General features: G+C 40.2%; 1 protein-coding gene across 4 annotated transcripts in view; it reads right to left on the reverse strand.

The window, feature by feature from the left end:
• The window catches only part of DNAJC6 (DnaJ heat shock protein family (Hsp40) member C6), a 119,267-nt gene that overhangs the window by 41,793 nt on the left and 61,241 nt on the right, over positions 1 to 16,233 (reverse strand). For 3 of the 4 annotated variants that reach the window (XM_033916791.1, XM_033916794.1, XM_033916793.1), the window contains 8 exons: positions 15,199 to 15,393; positions 13,662 to 13,779; positions 13,305 to 13,384; positions 8,786 to 8,979; positions 8,595 to 8,675; positions 6,317 to 6,745; positions 5,788 to 5,931; positions 1,953 to 2,024 (listed from right to left, as the gene is read on the reverse strand). In XM_033916791.1, coding sequence (XP_033772682.1) covers positions 1,953 to 2,024; positions 5,788 to 5,931; positions 6,317 to 6,745; positions 8,595 to 8,675; positions 8,786 to 8,979; positions 13,305 to 13,384; positions 13,662 to 13,779; positions 15,199 to 15,393 — 1,313 coding nt within the window. The remainder of the gene's footprint in view (positions 1 to 1,952; positions 2,025 to 5,787; positions 5,932 to 6,316; positions 6,746 to 8,594; positions 8,676 to 8,785; positions 8,980 to 13,304; positions 13,385 to 13,661; positions 13,780 to 15,198; positions 15,394 to 16,233) is intronic. The other variant, XM_033916792.1, reaches the window with a different exon arrangement.

Here is a 16,233-nt window from a genome sequence, read left to right on the forward strand (position 1 = left end):
AGAGTTTGAGGAGGGAGTTCTTGTGGTTTCTGGAAGGGTGAAATGCTGTGTAGGTTTGCTGTGGAAGAGCAAACTTGTTAAGTATTGATGGAGTATATGTTCTCAAAAATGAAAGTCTTCAGTTTCTTTTGAAATCTGGGTAGTTAGGTTTTGTCTTGATAATTATTGGAAGATGGTTTCAGGTCTTGTTGCCAAGGTAGATGAGTTAAATATATGCTTATATTTTACACCTTTGGGAGAGGGAAGGATCAATTGAAATGTTTTTTTCTGGCTGATATTAACCAGGACTTGATGAAAAAGTTCGCATATAGGATGTGGAACATTATACATGATAGTTTGAAGGCGATGCAATTGCGAGCATTAATAGGTAGCCAGTGCAGTCATATTTGTTCAGTTTGAATAGTAGTCTTATTGCTTTATTTTGTATCAGTTGTCGTTTGTGCATCAGAGGTCCAGTATTACAAATGCTTAGTCATCAGCCTTCGTATCTAGAGTTAGAAATACTAGACGACAGTTGATCTTTTCAGTTACGGCCCCCCAAACTTGGAATTCTCTCCCTAGCCACTTAAGGGAAGAACCCAATATAGAAAAATTCAAAGGTAAACTAAAGAGCTTTCTCTTTAAAGATGCCTTTGTTAAATTAGTCATTTAATCTTCAAACTAATTTTATTTTTTTTCTCTACAATTTTATTGAAGTAATTTTTTATCTTCCCTCTCCTTATGTATCTCCCTTATTTGTTTCTTTAACTTTTAAACAAATTGTAACTCTTATCCATCTCCTCCCATATGTTCCTAGTTTTGTTAAATTTGTCAATAGTCTCGTTAGTCTTAGTTGTGTTATTTATTGTATTATTCCCCTTATTTTGTAATTTTATTATGTACATCGCTTAGAATTTAGATTAAGCGATTAATCAAATTATTATTAAACTTGAAACTTGAAATTGAAAAGCTACCGAGTTTGTGGCAGGAAATCTTGCTCTTGATTAGACATGGAGAGGCATTTTCGACAGGACATCTACTTTTTCGAAAATGATCTATCTAGACATTCTGGCCCTTAGGATGTCTATCTTTTTTGCCCATTTTCGAAAATCAAGACATCCTAATGCAAAACATCCACAACATGCCCATGGGAGGGGCCAGCGTTTTAATGGACTGACCACACTGACATGCCAACAGAGCAGTGGGGCACCTTAAGGGGCACTGCTATGAATTTCACATAAAAGGTTCCAGGTATACATCACCATAACCCCCTTAGAGTATTTGATGAGCCCTCTAAAACTCCCCAAAACCTACTATGCCCACCTGTCTGCCACCCCAATAGCCCTTATGGCTGCAGGTGTCACCCATATGACAGTAAAGTAGATTTCTAGATTTGTGGTATATGAGACATTTTTAAATAAATTATATCTACAGCTGTCAGAGGCTGGTATGTACCATTTCTTTCACATCTTTGGGGGGTGGGAAGGGGCCAGTGACCACTGGGGGAGTATGGGGGGGGCCATACCTTCATGTATCCAGTGGTCATCTGGTCAATTTGGCCTTTTGGCCCTTAATGTGCTTTTTAAACATCTAAATGAGACCCTGGACATTTTCTAAAAGGTTTCATTATCCCTGCAAGATGTCCAGGTCCTAATGCCACCCTAATGCCACCCAAAACACACCTCTAACATACCCCCTTAAGATTTATAGTAGGCGTACTGGAGGGAAAATGACCTGCAAAATGTCTTTTTCGAAAATTGGCGATTAAAATGTCCAAGTGCCACTTTATGCCATTCTTTGGACGTCTTTTTTTTTTTTTTTTTTTTAAATAAACCCCATAATTCCCATTACAGATCTATGAATTCCTGTGATAATTAGTGTGCCAACAACTTATGCAAATGCAACATTTAAAGACGACAGATGTGCAGGTACAAGTTTATCTCATTCAAATCTTGATCTCTCACTTTCTGTACCTGGTTTGTTGCTCCAGTCCCAGGGTCCTGACACAGTAGGCTGAATCGAAACAGATGGTGTACTAGAAGTAGCTGATAAAGCAAACAAAGACAGTTTTTTAATAAATGAAGGCATGTCTTTCAGGAAGAAGTTCTATTACATTGGTTGCATTTAGGTTTTTCTCAAGATATCTGTACTTAAGACACATACAATATAAACAATGTGCACATGTAATGTTAAATCATGGGCAGACAGCAGGCCAGTGCACAGAACTAAAACTAACTGACAGAGCAAATAAGGCCCAGAGACTCCTAGGCAAGCACTATAGCTAATCAAGAGATCACAGCACCTCTGCCTCATTTCCCCCAGTATAAAAAATTATATACTAGCGGAGGTTTTTATGTATAAAGGCAGAGGGACTTTTCTTGTGATTGATACCCACATGGATACTAGCTCTATTTTCTGAGGCTTTTTCTACTCCCAGTTAATTAATGGAATGGAATGACAAGATAAATTTTGTCATTCTGGATTAGTTTGGTGGATATTTTCTTATTTATTTAATGTTTTGATACTCGGACCACTAAATAATTTTTTGTATCATTTCCTGCGGGGCAATTTCGGTATTGAAACTCAAAACATTCTTACTCCAAAGAAACTCCACTTCAGTGAGTAAAAATAAATAGTTTAGATGACGTTTGGTTTCCATCCTATATCATAAAACCCTAGCCGCGCATGCGCACTCCTACCTGCGTGTTCCATTTTCCCTGTTCCGTGAGATGTAAGGTCCGTGATGGCAGGAGTGCGCATGCGCGGGTCCCCAGCCTTACAACACCCAACTACACTCGCCGGCAGGACTGGCCGCCAACGCTGGACTCCCTGCTCTGGTAAAAGTAAGTTCTTCACCTTGACGCCCCCCACCCTCCCCTTCCCTTCCCGCGGTCCTGACTCCAAACCTACTGACTCCAGCAGCGTCTGCATCACTCTACACACGCTGCTTCGGGGCCATAGAAGGCCATAGAAGGTTTGGAGTCGGGACCACGGAAAGGGAAGGGGGGAGCGGCGGCAAGGGATTATGAGAGCCGACCAGACTTATAGCACCTGTTAATGTAACGGGCTAAAATACTAGTTTGGGTTATATTTGACATTGAATTGTTATACACAAATATCCTACAGGAAGCAGCTTTGATGGTTGTCTGGTAGAAAAATCTCACCAAGGGTGCCTATAGATTTTATAGCTGACCTAGCCACTATAACCGCTGCCGCGCGGCAAACACTCCAATGCCCATTAAATCCCTAAGGGTGTTGGAGCGATTACTGCGGCTTTGTAAAAGGAGCCCTTAATGGCATGTTTTATCAACAGATTAAAGGGACAACCATAGAAGCCACAATAATTCCAATTACTGCAAATTCTACAAGGACAATTCTATGAATTAGGGGCTAGATTCAATAAATGATGCCCAAAGATAGGCACTGAGATGATCCATGCTAAGTTAGTATTCTGTAAAGGGCACTCTGCGCAAAGCACTCTTTATAGAATACTAGCTGGGCATGCATTTTGGCCCCCATTTTATAAATGGTGCCTAAATGTTAGGTACCAAGCAGTGCGGTGCTAAGCGTAGAGACTTACAAGATCGCGAAGGGCGTAGAGAAAGTGGAGAGGGACAGATTCTTCAAACGTTCGACAACTACAAGAATGAGAGGACAGATTCAGAACCAATGCTAGGAAGTTCTTCTTCACCCAACGGGTGGTGGACACCTGGAACGCGCTTCCAGAGGGGGTGATAGGACAGAGTACGGTATTGGAGTTCAAGAAGGGATTGGACAATTTTCTGAAGGAAAAGGGGATAGAAGGGTATAGATAGAGGGCTACTACACAGGTCCTGGGACCTGATGGACCTCTGGCCTGACCCAGCAGAGGCACTGCTTATGTTCTTATAAAAGTTAAGCGCACTTTATAGAATTATACCTAGTGGAGTCGAAAGTGAGCTTAGGTGTCGACAGGCATCCTGACTTTAGGTGCACCATATTTATGCCAGGGTTTTCTTGGCCTAAATGAGTAGGCCTAAGTCCACATCAGGCACCCACATGAAAAACATGCCCACTATCCACCCCCTAACCATGTCTACTTTCTGGTAGGTGCCTTGGTAGGCGCCTGCAAAGTAAGACAACTACCATCCAATTAATTGCAATTAATGTCAATTAAGAGTTCTTAGCTGCCAATTATCAGAAATTATTAAGCCTTTTACACAGTTAAGTTAGGTGCAAATCTAGGTGCCAAACTTTAGGCGTCATTTATAGAATCAGGGCCTTTGTGCCTAACTTCAGCATGGGCATTTATTCCTGCCAAAGGCTAATGTGAATACTGGCGTCCAACTGATGGCATTTAGGCACCAAAACCCGACCAAAAAAGCAAACAACAAAAGGTAAAGTGGGAATGGAACAGTACACACCAACCTAGGACAAGTCTAAAGAGAGTCTTAAAATCTCAGAAATATATATATTTTTTTTTATTAGAGGACCCGGCATCTTGCAGTACTCCATTTTTTGCTGTGTAGGCATGCATTAACATCAAACACAACTTAATAAAAGGGTCCCTTACTACTTTAACAACCCCATGACAAACAGCTCTACTGAAACTATGGATGACTTTAACACTATGTACAATTTCCTTTTTTTTTCCATTATTTTTTATTTTCAAATTTTTCATAAAGTGTACAAAATATTAAAATACAATTGATAAATACATTATATATCTAAATTTAATTTTCCCCCTCACCCTCCCCCCACCCTTTTATTACTTTAATATAATATTTTTAATTTTCAAATTTTACAGAAAGTATACAACATGTTAGAATATAATTGATGAATATTCAATAACATTTTTATATCTAATACATTATGTTCTAAATAAATTTTGTCCCCTCTCCCTCCCCCCACCCTTCTATTACTTTTTTCTATGTACAATTTCCAAACAACTACCTATCTTATGCCTATTTTATAAAAGTATCTTGAAAACTGATAAAATAATTTCTTAAGGGGGGGGGGAATTTATCAATGTGTGGTACTTTTAAGAATGCACAATTTGTGGTAAAAATAACCTATTTTAGAACCAGGTCTCATTGCATAAGATGGGCCCCTGTGCTACAATAGCATGACTTGTGGTAAAATAACCTGAAATAACCTGTCTTAACAGTAGCATACATTGATAAACTTCTCTTCCCCTCCCCCCATGGACTATCAAACATATGAACCAATTCCTTATAGAGAACTCCACAAAACCCTTTGATCACCAAATCAATATCATCTTTGATGTCTCTCTCTCATGCAAAACTGAGAAAATGAGAAGCAAGGTGCCTATTATAAATCACCAATAATATATCAAATTTTAATTTTTTTAACAATATAGTAAAAGTATAACAACAATTTGGCATTCAATAAGATCTTACAGCATTCTACTGAAATATATATATCAATTTCATTTCATGCAAAGACTGCTCGCATTTTAGGTTTCACATACCCATTTATCCTAAATTAGTCCAGCAATGTATAAAAACCACGAAATTTTCAGTGATTTTCAATAAGTCATTTAGGGCCCCCTTATATCAAGCCGCGTTAGGGTTTTATATTGCCGGACGCTGCGGTAAAAGCTCCGACGCTCATAGGAATTGATATAAGGGGTCTTAGCTTCCAATCTGATATCAAATTATAATGCTGAGCACAATAGGGCTACCACGGAGGCCCAGGGCCCAGAGCAGACTCCCCTACTCACCCATTGCTCTTAAAAGTCAGCCCTGCCTGCAAATACATACTTATCTTTAACCAGATCCAGCAGGATCTAGTTGGTCAATTTCTCACCCATGTTAAAAGGATCTGCATGCAGTATAGGTGAAGGGCTTCTAGTGGTATGAAAAGGATCACTGGATGAGTTTGAACCACCGGTGAAGGGACCAAGGAAATCTCGTGTAGGCTTAGGACTGCTTCCAAATGGGTCAAAGGCAGCTGCCGGGAAAAAAATAAAATAAATCGGCACTATGTTATTTGCTATATTTTCTGCCACTAGAATCTCCCAAATGTCAATTTCCATGTAGAATGAAGTGATATCAATCTTGAAAACAGAATACACAAGATCATTATTGCTGTCTTGTGCTCTAATTCTTGGTCATATAATCCTTGCTGTGTTCAGTTTTTAGGACACAGGTTATTATTTTCCATGATCTTTCAAAGCAAACATTTCTAATTGCTTCAGTGTTCTTTTGCAAAATATCAATGTTTTAATAAACCCATCCATTCCCAGTGTGTACAGAGTTATTTCCTTGGTGCTACACATGAACACCATATACCAACTTCTGAATAGCAACATATGTATTGAAAAGCATAAACATACCTTCTCCTATGCCTGGAGATGGGGAGGGAGTGGGGGATGCTGCAGACTGCCGTGGCATTGAGTGAGTAGAACTGGCTGCAGCTGAATGAAAGAGATCTTCACCAACCGACTGTGGGCCCTGAGCACCCCCACCAAAGAGATCATATAACAAATCTGAGTTAGAGGGGGGAGCTCTCGGTTGAGAGGAGAAAACTCGGCTTGCAGCACTTCCATCTAGACCCAGGAGATCCACGTCCTCAGGAGGTGGAGGTGCCAGGGGCTCTTGCTTTTTGCTGGGCTTTGGCGTACCGTGCAGCTTGTCGCCACTTGTATTGCTGTGCTGGCTTGAAAGCGACAAGAGTTCATCATCGGAAGGTTCACTTTCCTCATGCACCAGAGCAGCGCGATCCTCGGAGGTGGGATGAGAACCAGCCTTCTCAGATTTTTGATCTAAGTAATAAGATTCATTTTAGTGAGAAAAATACTGTATTGGCAACAGAAACGGAGAAAAATGTAGGGCGGTAAAGACCACATGGTCCATATATTCTGCCTGTCCATGCCATCTACTATCCCTTCCTCTCCCTTAAAAACCCAATGTATTTATCCCAAGCTTTCTTGAATTCAAATACATTTTTCATCTCCACTGGGAGCCCATTCCAGGCATTCACCACCCTTTCCATGAAAAACTATTTTCTGAGGTGCTGAAAAGAGCTTCCAAATCCCCTTTCTACATTACATTCTTAAAATAAAGTGTGTTTCAGGAAGTGATGCAAAATTTAATAAAAGTTTTTTTTTTTTTTTTAAATAATTGGCGACACATTAGTAAATACTAGAAAGCGCGCACATTTCACCCTGGTGAGAGTGTGATGGCCAGAAATGCCAGCTTTTGAACCATTTGTTTATGTTGTCAAACTGAAATCAAATTGAAAAAAAAAAAAATAGAAGATGGAAGAGAAATAAAGCTAACACCATAACCCTTAAATGTGTAGGGTGTAGATATGAATGACACTCCAGTGCATGTGTTGATTCAGTTTGTCCTTGAAGCTGCATTTGGCAAAATACTGGTCTTCATTGGGTGAAGCCAGGGTTAGATAGGTTTTTTTGCACTTTCTCATACAGTTTTACATTGCCCAGAGTCTCTTGGCTTAAAGTTGACATTTAAACAAAGGAGAGGATTTTTAGGCCCATGAGGTCATTACCTGTAGCCCTATATTTGACATTGTTGCTCAGAAGCAACATGTATCTTCTTTGGCTCTTATGGGAGATTTGCATCTCCAAATGCCTGTTACTTGGCACTGCTGCTCTCCTTCAACATCAAGTTACATAACACAGCCATTTCAACATCTGCCAATTAAAGGGTTAAATCCTCCCATCCTGAGGCTTTTTTCTGCCCTACTTTTTTTTTTTTTTTTTTTTACAATTACCGATACTTGTGCAATGATTTTTGATTAAGATGTTGCTCATATAATCATCCATCTGTTTGCTCTATTAAAATGAGAAGGGCCGTTGTAATGTTGTCAAACTGTACAATTTTTTTATGCTCTTGTTTTTAGAGCAATGGTCTATTCAATTAATGAAAATTTTTCAACATCTACAAAGTTGCATACACTACTTCTCTTAGGGGGTCCTAAGGTGCGCTAACCGATTTAGCATGTGCTAATTGATTTAGCACGCTAAAGATTAGCGCCCATTAGTAAAAGGACCCCTAAGTGTAGGAAATAAAATCCTGTATCTAAAGGAAGTTATGGAAGAGGCTGACTTGAATTCAGCGGTGGTCAGGAAGATGTGGTACATAGGGAGCCATGACCGGGATATCAATAACCCAGACAATAATCTGTTCATGAATGCTGACAGTCGCTAAAAGAGAATGGTTCGAAAAGGTGTCTTTAAAAGATATCACCAAAACAGAGAATCTAGAGCATCACAATAGCAAGGTTGCAATAAAGACCATAGTATACCAGGTGTCTTTAAATACAGAGCATACAGATTTTAAATATTGCAAATTATGCATGTCAACTGCTGAGCAAGTGGCGAATGTCCAGTATTTTTACTTTGTAAACCACACAGAGCTGAGAGGTAGCTGCAGTATGCAGTTGTGTTATGTGTTACGTGTTATACGTTATGCTATATGTTATGTTACATATTCATCTTCATATTTTATTCATTTTCACCAACTGTAAGACCTAAAATAAACACATCTATCCGTCATGCACCATCACTGATCCAATAAATATAACAGAAAGACACACTTTTTAACTTAAATGTATCATACACTAACGCAAAACTGGTCATAATCTACCTTGCCAATTCAGAGACGAAAAGAATGCACCCTGTCCAACAGTCTTTATGTTGTCTTGCTGCGCTTCTACGGGTGCTCTTCCTGTTAACACAAAAATATTCAGTCCAACAATGCCAAACACTTGACAGTCAGGCAGAGCAGCACATCTTCTTGAGAGAAACAGACCAAGAACATCAGCCACTTCAACCTACCTCCCAGTTGAAGAGAATCTTGGTGCTCCTGCTGAGAAGAAAAAAGGATGGTGGGGTTGACATCTTTTGTTGTAAAATTTTCCCAAGGAGGAGTAAGATCTGTCTGTCTGTCAGTGGATTCTATTTCTATTTCCAGTACCACATGAAAGAGCTGTGGATATTTATCTGGAGAGTCACATGCATCCAGTTCAGGTCTAAAATTTTTGCAAAGATAGTTAATTAGAACAAAAAAAAAAAAAAAAAGCCCAGATATAGAAATGTCTTTTTTTCTCTCTAGTCACATATTCATAAGGAACATTAAGATTTATAGGCAAAGTACATGTTACATCAAGAATATTGAAGTAATCTGCTTTGCTATATTGTGGGAAAAGGCAGAATATTACATTTAATAAACCATAAACCATTTTGATGACAGCTGCATTACAAACAAATGTACATTAATCCCCGGATTCTATATATGACAATTAAAGCTACATACATTTGACCAAATTGCATGTGCAACATAATTGTTTAATGAGCTAATTGGTGCTAATAATTAGCCCTAAACAAGCAATCACTGGTATTAATTGCCACTAATTAGAATTTACGCACACAACTTTCTAAGCGGTGTGTGTAAATTCTAATGCAGGGAGCTGAAAAGGGAGCCTGGACAGACCATATATATTCCTATAAATTCTGTGCACTGTTATAGAGTACACGCAGAATTTAGGTGCAGGCATTTAGACCAGGCTTTCACTGGCTTAAATGGTTGCACCTATAATCTACAAGTCGCACAAGTGTGTACCTAGAAAAAGGCAACATTTTAAACACATCAATACACTCATTGTAAAACTAAACTAGCCAAATTAGTACAGATTGATCCTGTACAGTCAATGCTAACAAAAAAACATGTCTTTTTCATACACACAGAACACAGATACCAATGGATAAGTAATCACAAACTAAAAACAGGAATATGTAGACAAAAGTTAAATTGAACTGCCAAGAAGCCAGACTCTGCATACAATGCAACACTACAGAAACAGTGACATATGTCCTCTATTACTGTGCAAAATATATAGAAAGCAGATGTGAATTCGACAAAACTGACAATCAATCACCACTTTACAAATTAACAAATAGAAATAAAACTTAAATAAGAAATATTTTATTGGACTAACACATTTTTAAATTAGCCTTCAGAGGCCAAAACCTCCTTCCTCGGGTCTGTACAATATCCTGTCCTGACTTAAGGGGATTTTTGGTCTCTGAAAGTTAGTAAAAAAATGTATTAAAATTAGACCAATAAAAAAATTACCTTATTTCCATTTTCTATTTATAAATGTTTATCAATACAGCTACAACACTACTTTATTCTAAAGCAACAACAACAAAAAAATCTTCTCTCTACCTTTTATCATCTCTGGTTTCTCCTTTCCTCATCTTTCCTCTCTTCTTTCCATCTATTGTCTGCTCTCTTTCTATGCCCCTTCCATCCACTGTCTACCCTCTTTCTCTGTCCCTTCTATCCGGCCTCTGCCCTCTTTCTCTGTCCCTTCCATCCAGCCTCCACTCTCTTTCTCTGTCCCTTCCATCCACTGTCTGCCCTCTTTCTCTGTCCTTCCATCCATTGTCTGCCCTCTCCCCTTTCCATCCAGCCTGTGCCCCTTCTCTCCTTAATATATGATTCATTTCAGCTGCCTCTCCATTTTTCTCTCTCCTCTGTCTCCTTCCCTATTCCTTCCCATGCTTTAGCATCTCTCTCCTCTCATTCCATCTCTCCCTATCCCTCCCCCTTCAATGGTCTGGCATCTTGAATCCTTCCTTTTCCTCCCTCCCTCCCTCCCCCAAGGTCTGTCATCTCTCCTCTTCCTTTACTGATCTTCCTTCTCCTCTTTTCTTTTCTTCTCCTCTCCTCCCCCCCAGTGGATAATCCCCTCTCTCTATCACCACCACTGAAAACTTGCCTTCCATCATTAGCAGTGGTAGCCTTCACAATTCCCTGTTCTAGCCAGTGTCAGACCTTCCTCTCTGCTGGTCCAACCTACTTCCTGCTTCCGCTAAGGCAGAACCTGGCAGAGAGGAAGGCCTGATGCTGGCCAGAACAACGAATTGGGAAGGCTGCCACTGCCATAAAAGGGGAAGAAGTTCCCAGGCCATGGGGTCCAGGGCAGCAGTATATTTCATGCTGAAAGATCCCTTCAGAAATTTAAATCTCTTCTAAAATCCTGGCTCTTTGAACTTGCTTTTTCTGTTTAGTTTTGTCTCGGAACTATTTTTTGGTATTCCCCATTCTCCTGTGATTTCGGTTTGACTGAATATTCTTGTAAACTGATTCTTGCCTATCATGCAAATGGAGATCCTTTTTGAATATTGATTTTATTTTATGAGTCTGTGAAATGCTTAGGTCTGCAGTTGTTGTGGTATATCAAAATGTGAATAAATAAATATGAAAAAGATATTTATGTACCTTTATGAAATAAATGCACACAAGGTTGGCTTCTTTCAATTGAAAGAAAGCTCTTAAACAAGAGGCATAGGAGGAAGATGAACAGGAACAGTTTCAGGAATAATCTAAGGAAAAGATGGTGGATGTGTGGAATGGCCTATCAGTGAAGACAGTAGAGACAAGCACTGTATCTGAATTCAAGAGAGTATAGGACAAAGAGGTTCTCTGATAAAAAGGAAAGGATTAGAGCTTAGTGGTTGATATGGATGGGCAGACTGGGTGGGCCATACGGTCATTTTTTCTGTTTGTATGTTTCTTGACTGCTTGAAATAGCCCCCTTAATAAGACTGAATAATACCACAGTAAGAAGGCCAGTATTGGCTGTGCAGTTCTAGAATAAGAGATCATGGGGTCAATATTCAGTGGTAGTTAACTGAGTAAGAGTGGCGCCTGCTCTTTTAACTCCCACTGACTAGGTCCCAACATGATATGCAGTGGCACCTAACAAGATATTGCCCTTAAATATCAAGTCTGCCCACTGACTATCAGAGTACTATATAATTCCTGGACACAGAATTCCCTGTGGCATTAGAAAATAGAGAAGTTTTACTCAAAAAGTCTGGGCTAACCTAATTAGTCTTGGAATGGAGCTTAAGTTAAGCTGGCAATTATCCAAGCACTGCCAATATTCAGGATCACATAAATGGCAAGTCTAACTGACCTGGATAAGAACATAAGAATAGCCTTACTGGGTCAACCTAATGGTCCATCTAGCCCAGTATCCCATCTTCACGGAGGACAATCCAAGTCACAAGTACCTGGCAAAAACCCAAATAGGAGCAGCATTCCATGACATCAATCCTGGGCAAACAGTGGCTTCTCCCATGTCTGTCTCAACAGCAGACTATGGATTTTTCTTCTAGGAATTTGTCCAAACCTTTTTTTTTTAAACCAGCCACATTAACCACTCTTACCACATCATTTGGCAATGCGTTCCAGAGCTTAACTATTCTCTGAGTGAAAAAAAATTTCCTCCTATTGGTTTTAACTTCATTAAGTATTCCCTAGTCTTTTTGATGCAGTAAAAAAAATCAATCCACTTGTACCAGTTCTACAACACTCAGGATTTTGTAGACTTCAATCATATCTCCTCTCGGCCATCTCTTTTCCAAGCTGAAGAGCCCTAACCTCTTTAGTCTTTCCTCATAAGAGAGGAGTTCCACCCACTTTATCATCAAGGTCGCTTTGAACCTTTTCTAGTGCCGCTATATCTTTTTTGATATAAGGAGACCAGAACTGAATGCAATACTCAAGGTGAGGTCACACCATTGAGTAATAGATGCATTATAACAATCCTAGTTTTATTTACCATCCCTTTTTTAATAATTCCTAGGGTACTGACTCTGAATATTGGTAGTACCTGGAAAACTTCCAATGGCTGCCCAAATATGGGATATTCAGGGCCAATAGCTAGAAATGACCAGGCACCAAGTATTCAGGCCTAAATCACCCAGTGTTTTAAAAAAAATAAATAAATAAATAAAAAATAACTTCATCTAACCACTGCAGTAAAAAGTGCTAGCTAGCCAAATGAGGCACTATTTTTGCCAACATCACAAGCTCAAGAGAGGCATCATGGGATCATCACGAAGGAAGCACCTTCCCTAGGTTTTAACATGTTTACAGCGTCAGAATAAAACAGTGAAAGGGACTTGTTAAACATCTGCAGAAGGCACTTCCTGTGTGCTGATCTTTCAATGTATGAGATGAACATACAAGAAATGTCTCCCCTGAAATTTTAACAAGCTCACAGCAATGGCATAAAATCATGACAGGAACAAGCGCCAGAGCCTTTCCCTGTTGTGAGGCTGGATGAAGAGGCTCACTGGACCAGAAACAGCCTACGGGACAATGTTCAGTAGAGTACACATAATTGTTACCATAATCTAATTTACACTGAGACTTTTGTTTGCTATTTAACGTGCTGTTATTTTAAAGAACAGCTCATTTTAAGTTTATTTTAATACCTATCATTTTGCCTGAATCAGTGTACCCTGCACACTGATTTCTGACAGATTATAAAATACTTACTTGGTAAACTTTAATACTGTTGTTCCAAGAGATATGAATCCGGTATGAAACTGGATCTGAAATATCTGGGTATTTGTCATCTAAAATTAAGCAAGAAAATTAAATAGTTTTCCCTTTAACAAAGCAAGCACCAATAAGCTACAGTACTGTCCTCCGAAAAGCAAAGGATATTTATGGATAAATGTGAGGCTGCCTGCAGGTATGGTCAATGAAGTCAGTGAAACCCAAGCATATATCAACAGTTCTCCATCGTACGATATGTTACTTCAAAGGGACTTAAGATTTACTATAATACAACAACTGGTAGCACCTGTAAGTAAACTCAAGCTTTCTTTCTAAGAGTTCAACGAGTCATACTTTTGCCTGTAGTCGTCCACCAATGGTTGATCTCATGTGGTAGAGAGACACTACAACATCTCCATGGGTTGTGACTCCTAATGGAAGTACCACCTTGCCTTCCTGGACACGGAATTCCCTGTGGCGTTAGAAAAACAGAGAAGTTTTACTCAAAGACCGAGCTAACTAAATGTCTTTTCAACAAAATGTATCATAATCAGCAAACCTTTTTAAGCACTATGGGTCCGATATTCAGACAGCAACAGTTAGCCAGGCTGACTCCTGCAGTCGACATTGAGCCTGGATAGTCAATGCTGGACCTTTTACAATGACTGGCATTGAATATCCAATCTATTTTTAGCCACTATAAACTTAGCTGGCTAAATCAACATTAAGCGCTGGCCTGCTAAGTTTATAGCGGCCTAATTTGGCCGCTAAACTTAGCTGGCTAGCCCTTTAAATTTCACAAATAGATAAGTTGGACAACATACTATTACTAATACTACTAATTATTATTTCTGGAGTGCTACCAGACGTACACAGTGCTGTACAGAGTCATGAAGGAAACCATCCCTGCTCGAATGAGCTCACAATCTAATCCAGGAGTCCCCAAAGTCCCTCCTTGAGGGCCGAATCCAGTCGGGTTTTCAGGATTTCCCCAATGAATATGCATTGAAAGCAGTGCATGCACATAGATCTCATGCATATTCATTGGGGAAATCCTGAAAACCCGACTGGATTCGGCCCTCAAGGAGGGACTTTGGGGACCCCCTGATCTAATCAATCAAGACAGACAAACAGGATGCCACGGTAGGGGGGTTACAGTTAGTGGGGGGATAGTTAAACTGCTGGCTATGGTGATGAGCACAGGGCAGTGGAAGTAGGGTTATGAGTTGAAGGCAATCTCAAAAAGGTAGGTTTTCAGAGTACTTTTGAAAAAAGGGAAGGGGCTTGGTGCATGAACTCAGGTAGTCTATTCCAGGCATAGTGGGCAGCGAGATGAAAGGAACGATGTCTGGAATTAGCAGTGGAGAAGAGTACAGATAAAAGCAACATCAGAGGAATGGAGTTCTCAGGAAAGTGTATAAGGAGAGACAAGAGATGAGAGATACTGAGGGGCTAAAGAATGAACACACTTGTACATTAGTAATAGGAGTTTGAACTGTATGCGAAAGCAGATAAGAGAGCCAATGAAGTGATTTGAGGAGAGGGATAACGTGAGTGTAGTGAGGTTGGCAGAAGATAAGTCGTGCAGCAAAGCTTTGCACAGAATATTAGCACATAACAGCAATGGGCTATTTAATTGGCTATTCCTGATATCTGGTGGTACAGCTCTAGCGATGCTGAACTATCTTAACAAAACCCAGATCCACCAATAAGCCATGTCACATGTTGCAATAAAATATCCCAGCCCTAGACGCATTCTGTAAAAGATAAAACACACCAACACACCTCAGAACATACGTAAACCAAGAAATATCCTCAAAATCACCACAAAATGCAAAGAGAACCAGCAACATGGACACGATAATGCAAACAAAAATTTTTATCAACTTACTTCATTCTTTCATAATCTTGCGCAGTCGAAAAAATTTTGGTTTCACCAATCAGAATGTCACAGAAAGGTCGACACCCGGTTCTTTGCTTATTGAAAAAGGGAACTGGGCTTATGATGACCGATTTAATATTAATGGGCTTGCAGTGGGGGTGGATGGGCTTGTCGGTAGTCAGATCACAAATATATCCTATATATCTGTAATAAAAAAAAAAAATTATTTGTTTTCAGATTAGTCACTAATACTTAGGGGCCCTGTTACAAAGCTGTGCTAAAACGTGCCCAGTACTGTTAGTAGCATGGGCCTTTCCTGCACCCTGAGGCCACTTTTAGCAACGGCTGTAAAATGGCTGCATTTCCCATTTTCTCAATTAATGGCCCTGCACACCGATTTCTGACACTGCACTACTAATGTACCCATTAGCACAGGAGCTCTTACCAACACTTATTTTCTAGGCTGTAAGGGCTCCCATGCTGATCATGCACTAATCCACTTGAACCCATTCCACTCCAATCAGGGGAGAGGGCACTTGGATACTGGCTTTTTGTGGCTTTGGCATTTCAGAGCTGGCATTCAAAGTGGTGGGCACTGGAGGATTACGTGACTTACCCAGGATCACAAGGTACAGCACTAGGATTTTATCCCACAACCTCTGGGTGCAGAGGCAGCAGCTCTACAAGTGAGCCGCACCTTCCCTTTCAGTTGGCCCGTGGCAATGTAGCTGCCTAAGCAAGGCCCGCGGTAGCAGTTTTTAACCTGCAGTAAGCATGCTCATGTCGCCATGATGTTACAGCTTATTTCGGAAGACTGCACTGCGGGGGTGTCCAACCTGCGGCCCGAGGGCCGCATGCGGCCCCGTGAAGTATTTTGTGCGGCCCCGGTCGAGGGCGATGCAGTGTTTTCCATCGCTGCACCCGGGTGTTTACCGTCTTGCCAGCTTCCTCCTCTGTCTTAATGCAACATCTGCGTGTTTGTTCGGCCCCAGAAACATTTTTTTCGGACAACGCGGCCCAGAGAAGCCAAAAGGTTGGACACCC

The sequence above is a fragment of the Geotrypetes seraphini genome, chromosome 12 (assembly GCF_902459505.1).
Source record: "Geotrypetes seraphini chromosome 12, aGeoSer1.1, whole genome shotgun sequence".
NCBI lineage: Eukaryota > Metazoa > Chordata > Amphibia > Gymnophiona > Dermophiidae > Geotrypetes > Geotrypetes seraphini.